Source organism: Sturnira hondurensis, unplaced genomic scaffold (genome assembly GCF_014824575.4).
Source record: "Sturnira hondurensis isolate 20B ecotype Veracruz unplaced genomic scaffold, ASM1482457v3 Scaffold0021490, whole genome shotgun sequence".
NCBI classification, from domain to species: Eukaryota; Metazoa; Chordata; class Mammalia; order Chiroptera; family Phyllostomidae; genus Sturnira; species Sturnira hondurensis.
Genome location: NW_028094121.1, coordinates 2,044,084 through 2,068,194, shown reverse-complemented (window position 1 = coordinate 2,068,194; position 24,111 = coordinate 2,044,084). Strand labels below are relative to the sequence as shown.

Here is a 24,111-nt window from a genome sequence, read left to right as displayed (position 1 = left end):
GGTGGAGGGGAGTGAAGGAGGGGAATGGGACAACTGTAATGGCATAATCAATAAAATATATTTTTAAAAAAGAAATATTGAAAAAACACTAGACACGAGAACTCCAGGAACCAAAGTTGCATCTGATGGTCTCAAGGGTCGTGTTTTGAAATGAGCATTGCTCATCTGCAAAATGATGAAATTGGCATTTAGAAAATTCAAGCTAATTAGTGAGGATGTTTGTCAGGGCAAAAATTGCCTGACTAATATCCGTGGCGTGGATCTTACCCATGACGAAATGTGCTCTGTGGTCAAAAAATGGCAGACCATGGCCTAGTTGGTGTAGCTCAATGTATTGAGCACAGGTCTGTGAACTGAAGGGTGGCTGGTTCAATTCCCGGTCAGGGCACATGCCTGAGTTGAGGGCCAGGTCCCTAGGCAGGGTTGTGTGAGAGGCAAGCAATTGATGTTTCTCTCCCTCTCTTCCTCCTAAAAAGAATAAAAAAATAAAATCTTAAAAGACAATGGCAGACCGCGCCTGAAGCTCATGTTGATGTCAAGAATATGGATGGTTATTTACTTCATCTCTTCTATGTTGGTTTTACTAAAATGCTAACAACAACAGTCAGGACTGGAAAACCTCTTAGGCTCAGCATCCACAGGCCCACCAAATCCAGAAGAAGATGATGGAAATGGTAACCCGGGAGGTGTAGAGACAAATGACTTGAAAGAACTGGTCAGTAAATTGACCTCAGATAGCACTGGAAAAGACGTAGAAAAGACTTTGCCAGTCTACTTATTCTCTCCATGGTGTCTTTGTTAGAAAAGTCAAAATGCTGAAGAAGCCCATGTTTGAATCGGGAAAACTCATGGAGCTTCATGATGAAGCAGACAACTGGGGATGAGACAGGTACTGAAGTTGAACAAGCTGAGGGATATGAATCCCCAGTCCAAGAATCTGCTTAAAATTTAGACTTTAATGGTGACACTCTCCTGTCCCATTTTCCAGTGGCTTCCTGGAGGAGTGCCATTGTGAAGTGGCCCAGTTGTGATGGAAACCTGGTGGGCCTCTCTTCACAGAGCCACCGTCCCCTGCTTTGTCATCATTTGGGAGTAGTGACAGAGAGTGGGGACTCCTCTGGAGAGAGAAGGAGCTCCGTGGCATGGCGAGTGTTTCTCATACACGGCAGGGTCGCCACTTCTCTCTTGGGCCTGGCTGGGGACTGCCCAGGGCAGAGGTGGCACAGGCTAGGGCTCCAGGCAGGAAAATGAAACCTGATTCCATCTGAGCTCTGTCCTTTCCTAGTTAACCTGGATCTAGAATATTGTTGAATTTATTCCGTTGATGAATAAAACATTTGATGACGAATTCCTCGACTCCTCAAAGAAGTGATTCTTAAATGTGTTTGGATTACACACACCTCCGCAAATCTAAGGCCCACTGCTCAGGAAAGTACACAGACCCACACACCCACGAATTTTGTCAGGTAGTTTCAGAGGGGGGACAAGGAGCTAAAGTCCATCTGCGGACCAGGTTAATGACGTTAGGGATGGTGTGGAGTCTAACCTCCTTGGCACAGCTCACGCAGCTCTGGCTCTCTGCTCCTCCAGCTTCCCCTAATGCTCCTTGCACGTGACAATTTTCAGTTCTCCTTTCTCACTTCTGCACTTTAGGCGTACTAATCTCGCCTGGAATGTTCCCCTCCTTGATTGCCTGGAAACTGACTAACTTTATTAAGGCCGACTTAAGCACTTCTTTTGTTCTGTGATGTGTTACCAAAAGATGGCATTTTGTTTGATAGGCTGTTTGGTCAGGGGTATGAAAGCAGCCACCATGTCCAATCCCCACGTTGAAATGTAAAAATGGTGCTTCTTTAAGCCAGTTTGAAATTTCTTGTCTTCTCTTTTTCCTTGTTCCTGGCCCTGCCCATTTTGGGTAGAAAAGGATTCTTTTTTTAAAAATTTTATTTATTTATTTTATTTTTTAAAACAAGTGAATTCTTTTTTATTTTTAATTTTTCTTTAGATTTATTTATTTATTTATTTATCGTTAGAGGGGAAGGGAAGGAGAGAAGTATCCATGTGTGGTTGCCTCTCGTGAGTCCCCTGCTGGGAACTGGCCTGCAACCCAGGCATGTGCCCTGACTGGGAATAGAACCACAATCATGTGGTTCACAGGCCCGCGCTCAATCCACTGAGCTACACCAGCCAGGGCTAGAAAAGGATTCTTTTAGGTTGTGAATTATGATCAGAACTACTATTCCATGAAAGGCAGATAATATCAATAAGAATAAGATTTCTCTTTATTTTTTCTTTAATCTTTTGAGAATGAGATTTCTATCTTGTAGACCCTCCCATCTGAAGAATTTGGGAGTTCTAAGATTACTTTTGCAGATGAATGTCAAGATCATCTGTTACTTTTACAGGATGGAGTCAGGAAAAATTAACCTGTGGCCCTGGCCACCGTGGACCCCGTGGTGGACAGTGCCTTCGGGCTGTCTGCAGCCGTTCCCAGCCCCCATCTCTATTGCTGCCTCCCACTCTGAGGGGTGGATGCATGCTATCCCCGAACACCTTTGTAGTTAGGGGTTGGGCCACGCAGCCTAGTTCTGGCCCACAAGTCTTAAGAGAAAGTCTGCTGGGAGCTCCTGGGAAAACTTCTGCTTTCCTGATAAAAGGAACAGTCAGACTGGGGGAACTTTTTCCCCCCTCTTCCTGCCTTCAGAGATGATGTGGTATTTAGAGCTATGGTGACCACTTTGTGACCACGAGGTGACAGCATGAGCAGTGCTTCTCAAACTTGTGTGTGCATCAGACTCACCCTGAGGGCTCCTCAAAATACAGACTGTTAGGCCTTGTTCCCGGAGTTTCTGAAACCCGGGTCAGGAGTGTGCCTGAGAATTGGCACTGCTACCAAGTTTCCAGGCGAGGCTGATGGTGCCAGGTTGAGGACCACCTTTTGAGAACCACTGAACGTGAGGATAAAAATGCGATAGGCTGATGATGGCAAAGCAGAATGATGGAGTCTAGGTGGCGATGGCCTTGCCAGGCAGCTGAGTCGATGTAAACGCCTGGTCTGCCTCTTGATTTCTTGTTGTGTGAGGGGAATGCAGTCCTATTTGTTTATTTCCCAAGCAAACTTTGTGGACTTTGTGGGGAGGACAGAAGAGGAGAAGAATCTAGCGGGATGTCCATCTGAGGCTAACTTATCATGGAGTAAAACCTGTTTCGACAGGAAATGTTTTGCAACATGTCTTAGACTCTCATGGATGCTGATGTAGTATACTGTGGGTTTTTTAAAGGTTTTATTTATGCACTTATAGAGAGAGGAGGAGGGAGGAAGAAAGAGATGGAGAAAAACATCAATGTGATGCCTCCAACTAGGGACCTGGCCCGCAACCCAGGCAGGTGCCCAGACTGGGAATTGAACTGGTGACCTTTTGGTTCACAGGCCAGTGCTCAATCCACTGAGCCACACCAGCCGGGATGACTGTGAGGTTTTTTTTCAATATTAGGTTAATTAAAAAAAATTTAAAAACCAAAGTAAAACATGTGCATAGTTTTAAAAATCTAGTTATACAAGGCTTCTAATTATAAATGCTAACACCCTCCTCATATTTACTTACTCTGATACCTACTCCTCTGAGGCAATTGTTTTCAACACTTCTACTTATTTTTCCTGAAATTTACAAATTTCAGCTTTGCTTATCCATGTCCTCCCATAGAAGATGAGAATTCAGATGTCTTTTTCTATATCCTCTCCCTCTCCACACCAGATCCTGAAATCTGTCAGCGCTTCATTTGGCCTTCTCAGTCTCCAGAGACTGTGGAGAAGGGCATTTCTGCTGTTTTTAAGCCACCCAGTCTATGGTATTGAAAACTGAGTAAGACAGTCACCATCTTGAACAGTGACGGTTGACACGTCTGAGGGGAAAAGAATCAGAGGAGTCTCAAGGCAGGGAACAGATGCTGTGGGCACAAAGTGACACACATCTTTTCTGCTCAAAGACACTAGCCACACTCAACTAACAGTAGGAGGGCCAGGAAATAAAATCCTACCAAGTTCCCAGAAGGCAGAAAGCCAGGAATATTTCGTGAAGAGCCTTAATTGTCCTCTACCAGTCACTATGTACCCAGAGCTCTTCTGAATATATTACAGGCTTCATCTCAGTTAAGCTTCACAACAGTCTTATAAGATAGGTACTATCAATATCATCACAATCCCCATTTTGTAGATGAAATAACGGGGGCACAGAGAGGTTGAGCAAGCTGATCAAAGTCACACAGTGGTGAAGGCAAGGATTTAAACATAGTCATCTGGTCTCATAGTCTGTGTGTTTAAACCACCAGACTTTATTAGATGGGAAAATATGAGGAAGCGCTGTCACAGATGATGGAGAGTTGTTACAGGATTTAAAGCTGGAGGGCGTGATTCGATCAGATTTGTCATTTAGAAAACTCTCTCCAAAGAGTGAGGTGGAGGGTCAGTTTAACTAGGGTTAGACCAAGACAGGGAGGCTATTTGCCTCGTGAAAAGAATAAATAGAGGATTTGAACTAAGGCACAATTACATCAGTAAACTGGGTAAACTTTACCTTCTGTTTCATCATTTCTTGAAAAATGGTGAACCCATCATTTCTTGGTGGGTTTTCCTGAGAATTAGAAAGGATATCATAAGCAGAACTCTGACAATAGTAAGGCTGAAATTGCTGGAATCACAGACACCGAGGTTAGAAACCCCAGCTCCGCTATTCACTGGATGGAGTCCATTGTTCTAAAGTCTCGATTTACTCATTTATAAAATCAGTGTTAAAGTAAGAAACGTTAAATAAGTTATATAGTAAGAAAATAGATTGCAAACCGATGGCAGTTTGAGACAATTAGCTTAGAAGGAAGGCAGAATTCCTTCTAGACAAAGAGCTGATTTTGTTTAGAAAAAATGCCTTAAAGGACTTGTGTGCTTATTAAAGTCAAGCCTCTTAGGTAAAGCTAAAAGAGAAGAGGTTTTGACAAAGAATTAAATTGCTTTGATTAATAAAGTAATAGGAAATTTTCATTTCCCTCTGATGAGATTAAAGTTTTGAGGGAAGCCGTATCTTGGGAGAAAGAGAAGGGATGGAGGAGAGGGTTTCACCAGAGGTAAGACGACTGAGGATCTGCTTTTATCAGCTTCCCCATCCGTTCCTCCCCTGACAGCCAGTGAGGTTTTAAAACTGTGGATTGGATCAGGTTGTTCTCTCTTCCCCAGCAAGTGCCTGGTAGTTAAGTCGGAAGTTGCTCAATAACAATTTGCCGAATGAGTGAATGAATACATTTGTCAGATGGCAAGTGGATCCCTAAAGAAAAGAACAGTCATTGAGAAATTCTCTGTAGCAAAGGTGGCTTTGGACAATTGTGTTTAATCATCGTTTTTAAGTAGCTGCCTAATCTGTGGGATGTTGTAATCACCCCTTCTCTCCACATCACTCCCTCCAAATGACCTGCAGTAAAAGTCTGCTGTTCGAAACTGGACTACTTAGGGAGGATTTAAGGCATGGAAAAACAAAGCATCTAAGCACTAGGCAAAAAACACACAAACCAAAGATGGTAGTAAATCACAAGAGGAAGGCAAATGAACAAAGGGACCCAGAATTCAGTGAAAGCAGACATTTCAAGTGAGAGGTAATCAGAATCCTCTCAAAATTTGGGGAGGATGATATTTCCCTTATCGTGGGTTAGAAGCTTGGACTGTCTTATTTGACTGTTGAAGGAAAGTATAAGCCAGAGGTCTTTGGGGTATCCATAACCTCCAGGTTACATAAGGATGATTCTTTAACTCAAAGAGATGATTTGAGGATTATATCACAATACTTCATGTAAAGAGATTAGCACAGTGCCTAGCACATAGTGAGACCTCAGTAAACGTTCATTGCTGTTTTTGTTTACTTTCTCCCCCTCCCTCCACTCCCTCCACTCCTTTTCTACCAGGCTCCATTCATTCTTTTCCAAGGGCATGCAGGGGGCGTGCTCACTCCTCCCTCCGCCCCACCCAAGCCCCGCCCCTCACTTCTGCCCGGATTGGTTCCTGAGAGGCGGAGCCCAGGGAAGAGCCCAGTACCAATGGTGGGGGCGGGACGCATGCGCGGGCTGGGTCTGGGTGGAGGTGGAGAGGAAGAGCTGCCGGAAGTAGACGGCAGGGGTGGTGGCGGAGCAGTCGGCAGCTGCCTGGGAAACCAAGGCCCAGGACGCACCGAGCGCAGACAGGCAGGGAGGCCGGGTGGTAGTCTCTGTGCTCGGCACCCAGCAGACCCGAGACCACCCTTCGCCTGAGCTGAGGGTCCCTGGTCCGGCAGCTTTCTCTGGACTCCAGCCTTTCCCTAAGCCCGCCAGGGGGCGCCGCGCTGAGGGGCTGCCGAGTAGGGGGCGGGCGCGGCTGTCCGGAGAAGGAGCGCGGGGCAGGACGAGAGGGCTCTGCCCCGCTCAGGAGGTACCCCTGGGCGGGGGAGCGGTAGTCTTTACCTACAGACTGAGGCAAGGTTTCTGGGGGCAAGGAGGGCGCGTCGCCCTCTGCCCCCGCCGGCACCCTGGCCATGACGGGCAAGTCGGTGAAGGACGTGGATCGATACCAGGCAGTCCTGGCCAACCTACTGCTGGAGGAGGATAACAAGTTTTGTGCGGACTGCCAGTCTAAAGGTAGCGCATCCTCCCCACCCCTGGAGGGCGGGAGGTCCTCCAGCCTCCGGGCCGAGCCTGGGAGGTGGTCTGTGTGGGTACGGTGTTTCTGGAGCTTAGGCCGCCCAAATCATCCTAGATGGTAACCTCGTGCTACTCTTGCTGCTGAGCCTGCTGGGTGTTCTGCAGCGCCGGGATTGGTGTGGAGAGAGGTTGCGAGGGCGTGTGTGTTGTGTGTGTGTGTGTGTGTGTGTGTGTTGGGGGTGACGGTGCGGGTGGAAGTGGCGTGATGTGTGCAGGTGAGTGTGTCTGTATTTCAGGGCTCTGAAGGTGTTCTGAGCTGTCATTCCAGAGGCAGCCTAGAGCTCCCAGCCTTCCGCTTGCGAAGCTGGGGGTGAACTGCAGTGAGTGTGTGAATGTGTTAGAGGGAGAGAGGGAAAGAGAGGGAGGAAGGGAGGGAGAGAAGGAAAGTAAGGTGATGATGATGGGGAGGAAGAGTGCTTAAATGATTTTTAAAGGTGGTGATTGCTGCTGCTTGCCATTTGGTTAGCAGCTCCTTCTGTCATTTCACAGACTTGCTGAGATCTGACGGAGTGGCTAGGTGGCTTCCTTCCTGAATCTGTGCAGTGGGAAACTGCCTTATGCAGTGACACAGTGCGGATTTCTAGACAGCCTGGCCCTGGCTTGTGGAGTACGTTAGAGGCCTAATGTGTGTGTGGTGACAGAAACTAGCAGATTGTGGCCGTAGTGTAGGTTCCATTTAATCACTAGAGAGAAGGGAGCAAAGGATACATTGAATTTGTTGCTTCCATGATGATTCCCTTCTGAAGGTGAAATATGATCGTTATAAATTGGCAGTCATTTAGTCTTTGTTTTCTGTTCCCTTAAAGATTTGTGGTTTGATCCAAGAAAATCAGTATGATAGGAAAATGTGGTTATTAGTGAAATGTTTGCACTTGAAATTTATAGATACAAGCGTCTATAAATACTTTGTTTTCTTATTTTCTACCTGAATTATTTAGACTAAATTGTAGGAACTGGGACTTTTTTTCCCCTTTGGTTGCGGCGAAAGAGGTAGTTATATTTCGGGAGCTGTTTTACTTCTGTTCATAATTCAGTGGATTTGCCATATAGCATATTAGGCAGATAGTGTACAAGAGAGATTCAAATGTATTTGTATTTGTCAATATTGAGAAAGGAAGTATATGCATAATTGCATATATGCTTTCACTAATTTTAGAAAAATGAGGTTGTGTGAGGAGAACCATGGTGATACATCGATGCTACTGGACACCCAGTGGTCTCTTTCGTGCCCTCTACCAGATGGAAGGTGTCATTGGGAAAGCAGACCCCCAGACTTCTTTCCTGGGTTTTTGCATCAGCAAGAACTCTTTTCCAAAGTACTTTAGAATCAGTTTATGTTGAGTAGGTTCATTTCCTAAAGTTGGCTCTTGCTAGATCTTGTCCTAGATCTGTAGAAAGGTTCTGTTTAATATTTAGGAGCGTGTCTCTTGGCTTCACTCAAATTCCCTGTGTCCTCAGTTGACAGGTATTGAGTCACAGGGAAGCAACCCACTGGAGTGAGTGTGCTCCGTTTGGGGAGTGAGATGCCATTTTGACAGTTGGTACCACCCCCATGTTCCCATTTGTCCTACCACTCTTATACTTACTCATAGTCCAATAAAATATAGCATATGGGAGAGAGAGTTTGATTTATCACTTCTTCCTCCAAATTTTCCATTGTTCTTTATCAATAGCATTATTGGGTGTCAGGTAATGAAACATTAGTGAATTCTTTTTTTTTTNCTCTTTTCCAAAGTACTTTAGAATCAGTTTATGTTGAGTAGGTTCATTTCCTAAAGTTGGCTCTTGCTAGATCTTGTCCTAGATCTGTAGAAAGGTTCTGTTTAATATTTAGGAGCGTGTCTCTTGGCTTCACTCAAATTCCCTGTGTCCTCAGTTGACAGGTATTGAGTCACAGGGAAGCAACCCACTGGAGTGAGTGTGCTCTGTTTGGGGAGTGAGATGCCATTTTGACAGTTGGTACCACCCCCATGTTCCCATTTGTCCTACCACCCTTATACTTACTCATAGTCCAATAAAATATAGCATATGGGAGAGAGAGTTTGATTCATCACTTCTTCCTCCAAATTTTCCATTGTTCTTTATCAATAGCATTATTGGGTGTCAGGTAATGAAACATTAGTGAATTCTCTTTTTTTTTGAAATATTTATTCACTTCTAGAGAGGGGGAAGGAAAGGAGAAAGAGGGAAGAGAAACATCAGTGTGTGGCTGCCTCTTACGCACCCCCTACTGGGGACCTGGCTTGCAACCCAGGCATGTGCCCTGACTAGGGATAGAACCAGGAATCATTTGGTTTGAAGGCCTGCGCCCAATCCACTGAGCTACACCAGCCAGGGCACATTAGTTAATTCTTTTTTTTTTTTTAAAGGTATTTCTTTTTTTTTAAAGATTTTATTTATTTATTTATTTATCTTTAGAGGGAAGGAGGAAAGGAGAGAAACATCAATGTATGGTTGCCTCTCATGAGTCCCCTGCTGGGAACTGGCCCGCAACCCAGGCATGTGCCCTGACTGGGAATCGAACCGCGATCATGTGGCTGGCAGGCCCGCGCTCAATCCACTGAGCTATACCAGCCAGGGCACATTAGTTAATTCTTAATGAGAACCAGTAACAGTTGGCTTGTAAACCTTATTAACTGCTATTGATGGTAGAAGCCTGGTTCCTGAAACAATTTCTTTTTACAAATTAGTTTTACATTTTAGCTTCGTGGATTCAGTGCCCTGGCCACTGTATTAAAATTGAGATGGCAGTATGTCAGTCATCTTTCAATTCAGTGCAATAAGGCATTTGTTGAGGCCTCAGTTTACCCAGTGTGTGGATTATCTGACCCCTACCACTCTTTCAGCGTCTTTCGCTTGTGTGCCCCCTCCTTTTCCCTGACATTGGTTGTCATAATATCATGTGAACAGCTTTCTGACCGTGGAGAGAAGAGACATCAGTAGACTAAGTTGTCTATTAGCTGTGGCAAAAAATATATTTAGTGGGAGGAGGATCTTAAAAACTGTTGGCTAAAGTGAGACTTGGATTTTATTTTTAAGACTTTTTTATTTTATTTTTATTTGAGTTTATTTATCTCTATGTCTCATGTCCTTTCTTACTCAGAAAATTGAGAGGTAGTTTACAGGACCTGGTGAGTAATGGCTAATCCATTAATATTAAATGAGGTGGTTTAGCCCTGGACTGCAGACCTATGAGCAGGTATTTTGGTAATGTTCTGAAAATAACTCTTTGGTGATGACTCTTCTTTTTAAAACCTTATACTTACTTAAGAATGTTATTATCTTTATTGTTTTTATTGATTTTATAGAGAGAGAGGAAGGGAGGGAAAGAGAGGGAGAGGGAGAGAGAAACATCGCTTTGTTGTTCCACTTATTTACGCATTTATTGGTTCATTCCTTTATGTGCCCTGACCAGGGATCTAACCCATTATCCTTGGCATATAGGGAGGGCACTCTAACCAACTGAGCTACCTGACCAGGGCAGAATGTTATCATCTTTTTTTAAATGTCTTCCCATTCTGTCACTTTCTTTCTTTCTTTTTTAAAAAGATTTTACTTATTTATTTTTAGAGAGAGGAAGGAGAAAGAGAGGGAGAGGTTGCCTCCTGCACTCCCCCTACTGGGGACCTGGCCCAAACTCCAGCCATGTGCCCTGACTGGGAATTGAACTGGCAGCCCGTTGCTTCTCAGGCCTGTGCTCAGTCCACTGAGCCACACCAGCCAGGGCTTAAATACATAATTTAAACATTAGAATAGAGAACAAGAATGTGTTCTCTTTATGTAGTACAAGTTTTGTTGGTCCTGGATTTTTAAAAATTCCCTTGAGTATAAGACTCACCAGTTTCTGGGATCTCTAAGGCAAGGAAGTGATCACTGTGTGAGAAAGGAAGCTGATTTGGCACTGCCTTCAAAAAATAAATTCTATGGCTTGCTCTAGGCCCAAAGATGTGGTTTCCTCACCATCCCAAATTTTCAAGTTATTGTGACCTTTAGGGTAAATTTTTAGGCTGATTTAAGTAGTAGAAGTGATGGAACAAACGTACTGAAAAGTCCAGGTATGTCCATGGTGACTCTACCTAGTGGAGGCTGGGCCCCACTTTTTGATAGGCCCTTGGTGGTGTCTTACGGCTCCAAGGTTTAGTCTTTAGCTCTGCAGTTCCGTATTTTACTAGTGTGCCTAAGATAACTCCTTATCAACCTCCTTAGTGACAGGTTTAAACTGGACGCTATCTTATTTACTGCAGAAGTATCTACCTTTCTGATGAACTGGATACTTGTGTCCACTATTGGGACACTCCTTTCTCAGTATCAAGGTTCATAAAACATTGAGAGCTGTGTAATGAGCAAAGAATTAAAATGAAAGAAAAGAAAGTAAAAGAGAAAAACAAAAACGATTTTTAAAAAGAAAAAAGTGGGAGGAAAAGAAAGAAAATGAAAACAGTGCGGTGGTCTTGAGGAGTATTTGCTTCAGACTTTGAAATACCACGTGGAATTCTGGCGTCTGACAGAAACTCTGTAATACTTTTTTACTTTTCTCTTCTGCTACTTCCTGTCTCTGGAGTGTGTCATCTAGAATCACCTAACCATTGCCTCTGTTTCAATTCCCATTCCATATTCTTACATTTCAATTTACTGTTTGAAAAAGGTAGCACTGGCGCACGGTTCAAAATGCAAAAGCTTTCAAAGGGAATGTGTACTGGGGAAAGTTGTGCTCCTGCCCCCGATTCCTTCCCTGCCATTTTCCCTTCCTGGAAGTAACCGCTACAGGTGATTCCTTATGTGTCTTTTAGGAGATAATCTAGGCACAGACAAGCAGCTGCACTTAAATATAGTCCTATGCGGTGATTACACTACTGTGCAAACAGTAGTGTAATCCACCCTTCATGGCACCTGGCATTTTTCAATCAATAGTATCACAGAGAACCTGAGGATCCGCAACATCGAGGGGCTTCTTCATTCTTTGAAGATGTTTTCTAAGGCTATGCCTGGGTTACTGGTTTAAGTTGAAAGACATGCTTAAGTGATTTGGAGACACCTGATCTCATTAAAGGCATCTTAGAATGTATCCTAGGCCCATCCATAGTACATAGAAGCTCACCTTTCAAGAGGCAAAGAATCAGAGGCATGGAAGGAGCTATAGACGACTTGATGTTGGAATAGCCATTTAAACTCCTTTACTCTGCTTGTTTTGGCTTTGTGACCTTCAGCACGCCAACTAACATTGTCAGTTTAAATTTCCTCCATTGAAAATAAAAGTGCTTTGTAAATAAAAGTGTTACACAGATGTAAGCATTATTTATTATTAACATTGCTGATCTTATTTATTTTATCTTGATGTTATTCGTTTCCCTTTCTGCCTTTATCATCTCAAATACTCTAATTCCTGGAAGCCACAGTTATGATGACTCACCCGATAATTCCCCAGTCTTGAAGCCAAAACCGTTTCCTACACGTGGGGTTGCTGGCATTTTTGCAATTATGTTTCATAAACCCTTGAGGATGGTCTCTGGATGCTTCCTGACTCTTTCAAACTTGTGTGAAAGATCAGACCAGGGAATCTTTGTGTTGAGATTTTCTGATGGTAGTCCTAGTTAATTCTGGTAAATTCATCTAGCTTTGCTTTACATTTGTTTTCTGTTGGTAGCTAAATCATTGCTTGTTAAACATCATTCCTTAGAACATAAACTTTCCTATCAATTTTTAATTCTTTTTAGCTGCATCTGTGGCACCTTTCGAGAGGTTAAAAAAGTTCCATCAAATCTAGATAACAGAAAGAGTTTTGCTTCCATCTTTAGTCCAACAGCCTTCTCCAGCCAGGATCAAATAGCTTTTTGGGGTTTTACAGCTAATACACCTGAATTCTGACAGTCATGGTTGGCTTGACACAGTTTTACTGAAAGTAATTTGTCCAATTCCCTATTAGATTGTCTTTTAATATCAACTTGTTAAACCTGTTCCCTGGGAGATACTTTCCTGTTCATTCTCCTTGTACTTGAAATATCCTGTGGCAGTGGGACAGAGGTGACAAATGCCATGGCTTTTAGGGGGACTCTGTGCAAGCCTGCAATCCCGCACTGCATATGTTCATTTAGAAAATATTTCTTGAGCACCTACTTGTGTCAGACACTGGACCAGGCTGTATAGATAAAAGCTAGGGTCTTTGGTCTCGAGGACTTTACAGTCAGTGGGGAAGCAGAGATGTAAACACAAGTGAGGCAATGTTGCAGTTAGCACCGCGGCACTGAGGACAGGGAGAAATGAAAGTACGAAGAAAGCAAACAAGTTGGCCTCAGGAAGTCGTGGCTTCAAAGAGATGTGTAGGCTGTCTTGAACGAGGAGCCTGACTTTGCCATGTGACTTTAGGGGACTACACTTTCTGGGCAGAAGAAGCAATGTGTGAAGGCTGCCGGGTGTGCTGTCTCGTGTGTACGTGTGTTAGGGGAATCTTTAATGTGTTTTGACGACATGTTGGGGAGTAGGCAGGGGCCAATGAGGTTAAAATCCTAGCTCTACAGTTGACTTGCTCTGCGGACTGAGATTATGAATATACTTTAGATGCCCATACTCCTGGAAGCCTACCTGCTACTCAGATGGAAGCATGAGTATTGTAGAAGTGTTTTCTAATGGCTGGGTAATAACAAAGGTCAGGGGACCATGCCCACAAGATCCCCATGGAAGTGTGCTTTCACAAATACATTAAATTATTTCAGAAAAGTCTAGTGAAATGATAGCATTACATATTATGTCATTTCTGGAGTTGACGATGTTGGGTTTTGAGGCTGAGCATGCTTTTATACTCAAGCAGTCTAAGGGTGCTGGATGTTAGATGTGCGCTCATGGTTACTCCGCGGCCTAGGACGTGTGAACAGGCAGTGTGGTCTGATCTCTCAGTGCACTTTCCAGCAAATCTATTGCTTTCAAACAAATCAGAAAACCACTTTCTGCATTTTTCATCTGATGTCATTGTGGTATGTAGGTGGCAGCTTTCTTGGGCACAGTTGTCTATATAACTGTTCACCACATGAGTCATTGTCTGTTTTTATTCCTTTGCCTGCAAATTCCATCTTGGAAATAATGTCATGCAATTCATAGCTGCAACACTTTACTCATTATGTACATTGCAGCTGGCCTGTCCAATATGTTATGTTGATGGAATGTACCTGTGCCACAGACAAGGAATTAAATGACTTATTAAACAGCCTCAGACTCAGTTCCTCCATATGATCTCCCTGTGAAATAGATGCCAAGCAGGAATCTGCATAAAAGACACTTACGTTTTACATTCTAAGCATATTCAATGCCTGACTTGTGTTATTGTGTCTGCTTACACCCTATCACAGTTGCACTTCTGTTTGAGCACAAGTGGCCAATCTAAGTAGATTCTAGCTTTGACGAAGTTCTGTTTGGCCTCTGGAATGTGACAGTTCAGCTACCACATTGAAAAGGTAGGACCAAGTCTGTGCAGAGTAGAACACCTTAAAGTGAATTCACTTTTGCCAAATCCCTCTATTGTTAATGACATATTTCTATACAGGTTCATTTTCTAAAATTGTAATTTGCCACGGTTAACAGGGCCACTAGAATGGAAGCTCCCTGAGGTTGGGGGCTTGGTGCCTGTTCTGCTCGCTGCAGTGTTCCCAGCACCTAGGACCGTGCTCGGCATGGACCAGGCTCTCAGTAAATATTTGAATGAATGGACTGATTTTTGTCATCCATAAATCCTTGGTTTCTTGTTAGAAGAAATCTTTTACAGATTATCTGAATGTTTAATTTTCAGGAAAACTAAGTTTTAAAATATTTTGGAAAGTCAGGGACCCATCAGGGAAACAGAAACCCATGTGGGTGGTACAAGCCTGGGGAATTTAATGTACAGAGTAAGTTACACGGATGATATAAGAGCCGAGAAGGTAAATGGGCTGATGAGGCCACCTAGAGATTAGCAACACCTTGGGAGCTACTGTACCCCAAGGAAATTAGAAGGTGCTGGTATCACCAAAGGCCAGAAGCCTGAGCCATCTGGTGTGAGCCAGAAGCGTGGAAAGAAGAGCTGTCTGGTGGCAGCTGGAACTCAGATCAAGTAAGAGGGAGGGCATTACCCTGGCCTCCCCGGGCCTCCTGTTTCTTAACCTTATCAGTACCAGCCACTGATGGAACTTACCCAGAAGTTGGTTGGCAAGGGAGATGGCGTTCCCTGTGACAGAGTGGAGCAAGGGTAGGATCTGAGTGGAAACAAGCAAAAGCACTTTAAAAAACCCCTCCAAGATGTATTCTTTCTCCTTATAAGTAAATAGCTGGACAAGAGGCAAGAAGGTAGATACAATCTTGTGTGCTTCTAAAGGATGGTAACTGTTGCCAAAATGATGATTACTCTCAGGAAGTAATGTAACGACTTCATCATTGCCTATATAATTAGGGTGCATGACTACAGAAATTGGCTTCTGTTGAATCTGATTTGACTGTTGGTCGCTGTTGGCGTGATTTATTATTTGGTTACTCAGAAAGTAAATTCCCACTGTGTCAGTTCTGGGAAGCCTTAGTAGGGTGTATGTACGTTGAGTTTGTCCCATCTACAACTGAGGGGCTTGAGTCAGCAACACGTGCAGATTAGTCTTTCTTTGATAATTAAGGTAATTGCGGTGGAGCTGACTTTCCTTGTGCCACATATTTTGACTGGTCTTGTTGGTTTGTCTATGCCCCGCCCCCCACCTCACATCTTCAGATGAACTGGTGGAGGGAGGGGAGATCACTGGATTTATCCATACTTCCTTCTCTACAGGACCTGAAAAGTATTTTGTCTCATAAAGAAAGTGTCTGCTGTTCCCATTAAAGGCAACACTTCCCAAATGATTTTTACTGTGTTTTTTTCTCTTGATTATAAAGTGTTTAATGAGTTCCGTGAAAAAAGTTCAGTGCTTTCTAGAAGTGCTTTTTTGGTCAACCAGGTCACCTGCCTTTGGGCCCTTGCTACATTAATGAAATTGGTGGAACTAGGCCACCAGCAAAGGTTTCCAGTGGAGTGTGAGCATATTTGCTTTTAGGCTATTTTCCACAGAGGCTGCAGATAAGGGGCCCTCGTTGTTTGAGTAAAAATTGCTTTGGTTTCATAGTTTTTCTCTTTTCTTCAAAAGTTAATTCCCTCTTAGGAGGTATTACTGTAATTCCACTTGTAATTAAAATGTAATATAAAAAGCGTATCAGACTGCTTTCCAGAATTGCAGTTTTTTTCAGCCACTTCGTTTCAACGTAAGAGGTTTAGTGAGTACGCTATTTCGCTACTGTATTTGACTCTCCGGTTTTCCAAACTTTCTCCTTCCCTACCCCACTCTTCTGGATCCTGTATCTCCCCACAGGCTTTGTGGATGCTGGTCCCTTGACGGCTGCACCGCAGGTCCCTCCCCAGTGGAAAGCCCCAGAGATGAGTCAAATCTGCCTTCAGCTGTGGCCACCCATCAGCGTAAGGTTGCCCTGGTGGTTGTCTTAGTTTGTCCAGCGTTCCCCTGACCCCCGTCTCCCCTCATGTGTGGCTGAAACTTGCCCTGGAATCCCACCTTTGTAAATAACATATCCCTGGGATGTAATAGGATTTTATTATTGCTGATCTTTTTTCATTTTCAAGTAATGTTAAGTAGTTTTCTGATCATTTTTTGTTGAACAGACCCCCTTTCCCCCATCCCCCCATTTGTATATTTCCTATGGGTATTCTGGGTTGCTTTTAAATGCATATAAAATATGGTTTTTGAGCAAGTACTGGATTTCAGAAGCCCACTTAAAGAATGCTATGTTGATTTTTTTCACTTCAGATCAAAATTTTCAAAAAATAAATTTCTTAATCCAAAACAGTAAGGACTGGATTCCTCGGGCTTTATGTCATTTCTCCTTAACCAAAAAACAAATGTGCATCATTCTTATTTTATGATGTATTGAAAATAGTTAAGCAAATACAGGAGGAAGAGAGACCTACTCCCAGCTGTAGCTGACAAACCTGTCCTTCTAGCATAGGGGTTTGTGAGAATAGAATTCCTTTTCTTTTCCTTTTTGCGAATAGCCATGCAGTCTTTGCAGCAGTTGCTAGTGATGGGAAGACCACCATTTCCCAACCGGAGACCTTACATGCCCAGATGTGGGTTTACGTGTTAATCCTACAACGTTTAATCCTTCGTGCACACTTCCTGAGGTGTGCACGAAGTGCATGTTGCTGTTTACCGTCTTCCTCTTCTCTTGTCTTTATGGAAATCCACAGTGTGTGGATTTAGAAATAAGTTCTCCAGGGTTCTAAGACCTGAATTAAAAATTGTTTTAATATTATTTCGATGGTTGTTCTTGTTCTATACCTTCAAAAAATAACTTCCTACAGAGTTTTCTGTGTGAGCTGGGAACATCCTTTTCTGCAATATAAAGCTCACGGAGGAAGGGGTGCTGGTGTCTTTCTTGTTGATACTTTACCTCTAACTAATGCAAGCCCTCCAATGAGAAATAGGAAGGAAACTCCCTGTTCTTACCATGATGCTTTTGTTCAAAATAGCTATAAACAACAGGGGAAATGGAAACCAATTTAAGTGTGACAGATGATTTGCAAAATAAAGAAAAGATTCAGGCTGTTCTGCTATGTTGAAGGCATTTTTACTGAAAGAATAGCTGGTACTTGGGGGCTTTGACTCTCTGAAGGTAGGCATGAGAAGTTTAGAGGGATGGTTTCCGACCAAGGAGAATTTTGCGAAAAGGTCTTTTTTAGAGGGACTATAATAATGTGCCCAGCATATGAGTGAGAGGAGTCATTAAATGCAGCACAGGAATCAGGAGGACTCCAGATCAGCTCCTCTGAGCGTTCTGGCTTGGTTTCCAGCCTACTCTATGACAAGTGGTATGAGAGAAGTGACTCAAAACAAATCGAGGGTCCATATCACAGGCAGAATAAAAATAGGGCTCAGTTTCATTAGACTTATGTATTTGCAAGGGGTGGAAAGAAGAGGATTGTTACCATAGGAACAGACTCCCAGAGCAGTTAATTTTTGTCTTGTGGGATTTTTGGTGTAGTGGTGGGAGGCGGGGAGGAGGCAGGAGAATCCTTATGCTTATTAGCTAAACATCATTAAATGCAATTTCTTTACAAAGCACAAACTTTATTTTTCTGATTATGAAAGTTATTTATATTTGTGATAACAATCATTGAGGAGAATGAAATATAATGATGTAGAAGATAATTGTCCATACTCCATTTCATCCATTTTTACTTAAGCTTATACCATAATAATTTTATATAATTATTTTGCTTAATGGCCCTGGCTGGTGTGGCTCAGTGGATTGAGTGCTGGCCTGTGAACTGAAAGGTTGCAGGTTCAATTCTCAGTCAGGGCACATGCCTGGGTTGTGGGCCAGGTCTCCAGTTGGGGGTGTGTGAGAGGCAACTGATCTATGTTTCTCTTGCACATCGATGTTTCTCTTCTTCTCTCTCGCCCTCCCTTCCCCTCTCTCTAAATAAATAAACTCTTAAAAAAGAATTATTTTGCTTAGTATTTATCATAAGCATTTTTTCATGACATTAAAAACACCTAAATACCTTTATTGTATTCTGTTTGTGTATCATTTGAATATGTCAGTACTTAACTCTTGCCCAGTTGTCCAACATTTAGGTTTTAGTTTTTCAGTATTATAAATAATGGTACAGTGTAAGCTTTTATGATGCTGTTAGATTGATGGTTGTTCAGAGTCGAGTAGCCAGGTGGGCCCTCTAATTGTCAAATGTTGTAACAGAGTTCTCTGGGTTGAGCCCATGCAAAAGGTGGCCTTGCCCAAGGGACTGTCATTCTGAACTGCTTTGCAGCAGTGGACATCTGTGGAGGCAAGGAGTGGAGAGCTGGGGAGGGCCCTGGCTTGACCCTAAGGAACTGCTTTAAGGGACACGATCACAGCAGGATGAGCCAAGATATATTCTTATATCTCACGCACAGTCTTCCACGTTGTACACTTGCTATGTGGAAATATTGTAGTGCCATTGATTACCACCTTAGTTTGTTCATACAGGCCTCCTCCGCTTACATTCTGTTCCCTGGGAAGGTGGAGTAGAGGCCCTCCATTGGTAGAAAGGTGATAATAGTAACTGCATTTTAGAAAAATTTTAATACTCACCCAAGGACATTTTCATCTGATTTTTTTTAGAGAGTGAGAGAGAGGAAAGGAGAGAGAAACATTGATGCAAGAGAAGCATCGATTTGTTTCCTTCCTATGAGCCCAGACTGGGGATCCGTGCTGGAATGGAATGAGGATGCACCCCCAACCTAGGCATATGTCCCCACTGGGAATTAAACCCCCACACCCTTGGGTTACAGGGTCAATGCTCCAACCACTGAGCCACACCAGCTGGGCGTGGCTGCATTTTTTAAAGGCTTTTATTTAGGCTGTATATTCCATGAAGACAGGGACTATGAGGTCTGTCTTGGAAAAGTCCAGCCATTGTTAATATACTGAGAACAGTTTGGGTGACATTGATGGAACCTCTCCTCGGCTGAGTGGAGAGTGGGCTGGAATGCGCATGTGTGAACAATGACGACTTCAGTGTATTAGTGCAGGAGGTAGACGCTGCTGAGTGAGCATGTGTACTGTGTGGTCATTGCATTCAAAATGACTGAGTGAGCGAGTAGAGCAGTGAATCTGCAGAAGGCTGCAGCTGTGGGCACCTGGTGATTGGCAGCTCCATTACCACAAGACACCCCCTCATGCATGATGCCTCGTGCAGTTTTTTTTGCAAAACATCAAGTCACCCAGGTGACTCAGCCCCATTACAGCCCAGAGTTGGCACTCTGCGACTTCTGGCTTTTCCCAAAACTAAAGTGACCCTTGATGAGATTCAGGAAAATAAGACAGGGCAACTGATGGAAATTGGGAGAACTGTGTGAGGTCCCAAGGTGCCTACTTTGAAGCATCATTGTCCTGTGTACAATGTTTCTTATATATGTATCTTCTTTAATAAATGTCTCCATTTTTCACATTACATGGCTGGACACCTCTGGACAGACCTTGGATGTCTCCTTTACATCTGCAGACTGAGCACTTAGTGTCTGGCCCGTAGTGTCTAATGTCTGCGCCGTAAACACCATTGTTCCATTAATGTGTGTTCAGATCATATGTATATATATATTAATTTGTCTTTTGAAAGTCACCTTCATATTGTTAACTCAGGTATTTGAATGTCCATGAAGCTGAGCGTACGTCCAGGAAGCTGAGCAGGTGACTCTAACGGTTGCTTGGTGGTAGTCACTTCCTTGGTGCTGTTTCTCCCGTGTGCTCTGGCCTCCGTGCCACACGGAGCACTGGAACCAGTCGCGAAGCTAGCACTCTGCCCTCTCTCTAGGAGTTGTAGTGTGACACCTCGTCTTGGGGAAACTGCAGCACGGGGTGTGAAACACGAGGCTGAAACAGCAGTCCCTCAGACTGGTGTGGGATGGGAGTAAATATTTAGACGCTGTTCTCGGGTGCTGTAGACATTCGTGAAGACCTTGCAGCAGCTTCAGAGGCTGTCCTTGTTCCCACTGGAACAGGTTTGTTTAAACTAAAAAACCTTGCTATGTCTCTTTTGGAGCTATGATATTTTTCTCCTAGAGACCTGCTCTGGGTTTATCTATATAATGTTCCCTCTACGGGTTCTTTCCATTTACATGGCTGGCACCTTTGCCCCACCCTCTTGCGCCACACTTTCTGACCTGGATGTCTTTATACCCGATTTTGAAACACCTAGGTTTTGAAACACTGTGGTGAATGTTTTCTTTTTGAAAGGGCGCATCTCAACCTTTGCTCTCCTCCCTTTAGCCAGGGCTGTTTTGGTGACTAACATCGAGCGTGCCACAGGACTAACCATCTGTACTTTGATCCCAGAATTGATTTCTGTTCTGCTGTTTGTTTAGAAGTGAAAGCTCTCTAGCTTGTTTGGATACCCTTGTGATTCAGTGAACCCGGTACTGATTTCCTATGTGTTTGCCACCGGTTGGGCCTCCTCCGATGTGTTAGGAAAGCTGCCGCACGCCCTGGTGGAGAGAAGTTCACACATTCATGGTCTTGCACAAGAGTTTGTGTGCTGGCTCAGAAGGTTCTGTGAAAAGCCACTGCCTGGGTGAAAGGCATGAGCTTCCCTCCAAACAACTGGAAAACATTTTCTCCCTGGACGCTTGTTCTTGACACTAGTGTCTTACACTCTTCTCCGCTTCTAGGCTTCTTTGGGGAAGAGGCATGTGGAAGGGGCGCGGTGTGGATAGGCCTTCATGCACAGTCTCAGATGTCGGGCTTCCCAGCAGCAGAGAGGGAACCATGTACTGCAATAGAAAGGAACAGCATATCAATTCAGTGACCATTAGTCATCCCCTCTTTTGTATAACACACACTGGGGGTGTATAACACACACTGGGGGTGTATAACACACACTTGGGGTATGTAACACACACTGGGGGTGTATAACACACATTTGGGGTGTGTTACGATGGCTCTAACTCCAGTCCAGCCGATGAGTTTTTCTGTGTATTCAGGTAGATGACTTGACCTCCCTGGGCCTTTGTTTCTCCAACTGTGCTTGGAATAGATAGTCCTTAAGGTTCTTTACAGTTTTGGAATTCTTTACTCTAAATTGTTTGTTACAAAACAAGAGGCTTTTCCACAGAAGTGGTATATTCTTATATCTCATATGCTGCAAACTAAATGGTTTATAAATGGTCCACCTAGAGCCAGGCCTCTCAACCTCGGCACTCTTGACATTTTTTTTATTCCTCATATGAAGGTCTTTATTATGCTGCACAGACTATAACATTAATGGCACTGGCCAAAGAGAAGTCCATTTTTTAATTTTTTAAAGATTTAAATAAATTTTTATTGAATTTATTGGGGTGTCATTGGTTAATAAAATTACATAAGTTTCAGGTGTACAGTTCTGTGATACACCAGCTGTCTATTGTACTGTGTTCACCACCTCAAGTCTCCTTCCTTCACCATTTATCCCCTTTACCCTCTTCTACCTCCCCTATGCCTCTTCCCCTTTGGTAATCACTATACTATTGTCTGTGTCTATGATTTTATTTCTTTGCTTAATCTTTTCACTTTTTCCACCCAGCTCCCCAAGCCCCCTCCCCTCTGACAGCTGCCAGTCTGTTCTCTGTATGGATGAGTCTGTTTCTGTTTTGTCAGTTTATGTTGTTCATTAGATTCCACATATAAGTGAGATGATATGGTATTTGTCTTTCTCTGACTGGCTTCTTTCACTTAGCATAATGCTCTCCAGGTCCACCCATGCTGTCCCAATGGGTAAGATTTTCTTCTTTGTTATGGCCAAATAGTATTCCATTGTGTAAATGTACCACAGCTTTTTTATCCACTCATCTACTGATAGGCACTTGGAATGCTTCCAAATCTCAGCTACTGTAAATAACGCTGCAGTAAACATAGGGGTGCATAGGTTCTTCCAAATTGGTGTTTCTGGTTTCTTTGGACATATTCCTAGAAGTGGAATTGCTGGGTCCTCTTGATGTTTTGGACACTTCTTTCCCCTGGGCTGACCTGCACACTGCGGGATGTTTCACAGCATCCTTGGCCTCCACTCACTGGATGTCAGGAGCACTGCCCACCTCCTGCCCATTGTGACAACTAAAAATGTCTCCAGACATTGACATCACCTCCTGGGGAAATTGCTTCAGTTGAATATCACTGCTCTAGAGGGAAGAGAGTGGCACAGTTTCAACGTGGGCTATTTTTAATGCCCATCTTTACATTGTTCCTCTTTGCTTATTTCCTATTTCGGGTTGGGGAGAGAAGAGCACTCTCATTGGTGAGTAGCCGTATCTGATATGTCCACTTTAAAAGATATGCAAACCCCAAGTGGTCAGGCTCACTTTGCATCTTCAGTGTTTTTCAGAATAGGAGTAGATACTGGTTATTGCTAAGAGGAAGTTAAGGCTTTAACTTGAAGTAAAGTTAAAAATGTTGAGAACTAAATGTCCCTAGGGAGTGAAGAAAGTGACTTCTAGAGAACCAAGCTAGTTAGATTTAGCGCTTGTTACCTGAAGTGAGGCCCTGATTGATGGGGAAATTAGTTTAATTATAATGTCAAGCTTGGAAATATCAGGTCTACCTGCACACTTTGAAATGATTGTCTGGCTGTTAGCTCAGCACTCCCTCCTTGCAGACTTCCTCCCCGAGCCTGATGTTAGCTATTGAGGTAGTGATTGAAGTGTATTAATTCTCTTGTGAGGTCTAACTTTTATTCTTGTTAGGTTTGCTAAAAAATGTCAGTTTTAGGTTGAATAACTTCTCATTTGCCCAAATGCCATCTTTTCTTTATCTCTTTTAAATTTACATAATGCAGAGTGATGCTGTTCACCGATTGGGGTAGAGTGAGTTCTGTGAGCATCTTGCTGGATGCTCGGGAACTGCAAAGCCGTGATGTGGTGAAGCTGACACTTGAGCCTGTGTCGGTCGCCATCCCTCGGTCTTGGCAAGCTCCAGGTTCCATTCCAGCTCAGCCTCTGCTGGAGTAGTTGGCCACATGGAGCCTTCGCGGCAGACAATTGTTTGTACTGAGATAGTCTCCCTGTTAGTGAAATAACCTCCTTCCTGCTCCCAAGAAGAGCAGCTGTTTTTTCTTTCCTCCCTCCCCTTTTCAGAGAAGCCATGCCTCAGCCGCCACTCTTCCAGCTTATTCATACATGCTTTAAGCAGAGTCTTTGTGCAGAGGAAATTGGCTAGCGCCAAAATATCGTGGGCTGCCTGAGACAAGGAAAAGTAAAGGACACTCTTTCCCTTACCTTTCTGTGCAAGATATTCAATTACCTTTGGGTGATTTTCTGAGTAATCAGCGATTTACATCTCAAGATCACATAACACAAATACCCACACTAGGGTTTTGTTTTTTCAGTATACTAAATTGGGCACTTGTTACCCAAGGGAGCTCACAAAGATAAAGGCAAAATGAAACCCAATAACAGAACAACCATAGGTGAGTGTCACAGGAGAATACAGAGGGCTGTGGGAGTTGGAATGGGATAGAGGAAGTGGATGGGGCAAGAGTTTGACAAAATGATGTTTTGCAAATGGAGCGGCCCCTGTAAAGCTGTTGTGAGAGACTTTAAGTCGACCCGCGGAGTGTAAGTAGTCCAGTTTTCCATATGGGTCAAAACGAAGAGCCTCCGAAATGTCACTCCAGGAAAGAGAGTGCACAAGAGGAGATGAGAAGTTGCCCCCACGTGCTCCGCTTCTCTCTCCCGCGTTGGGTAGCTTCTTCTGGACCAGCGGAGCTTTCGTCACGTTGCTGCCTCTGCCCTAAAGCTCTGCTTCATTTACAGACACCAGTCACTTCCTTTGGTTTCCCCCCTCCGCCCTGTGAAGACTGTTTAGAACCTTGAGTACAGAGAGGGAGCAAAAAGG

General features: G+C 43.6%; 1 protein-coding gene across 1 annotated transcript in view; it reads left to right on the top strand.

Moving 5' to 3' along the window:
* The first annotated feature begins 6,117 nt into the window (after window positions 1-6,117).
* Window positions 6,118-24,111, top strand: part of SMAP2 (small ArfGAP2) — a 43,718-nt gene continuing 25,724 nt past the window's right edge. The window contains exon 1 of the mRNA XM_037032491.1: window positions 6,118-6,651. Within this exon, the coding sequence (XP_036888386.1) occupies window positions 6,549-6,651 (103 nt within the window). The 5' untranslated portion in view covers window positions 6,118-6,548. The remainder of the gene's footprint in view (window positions 6,652-24,111) is intronic.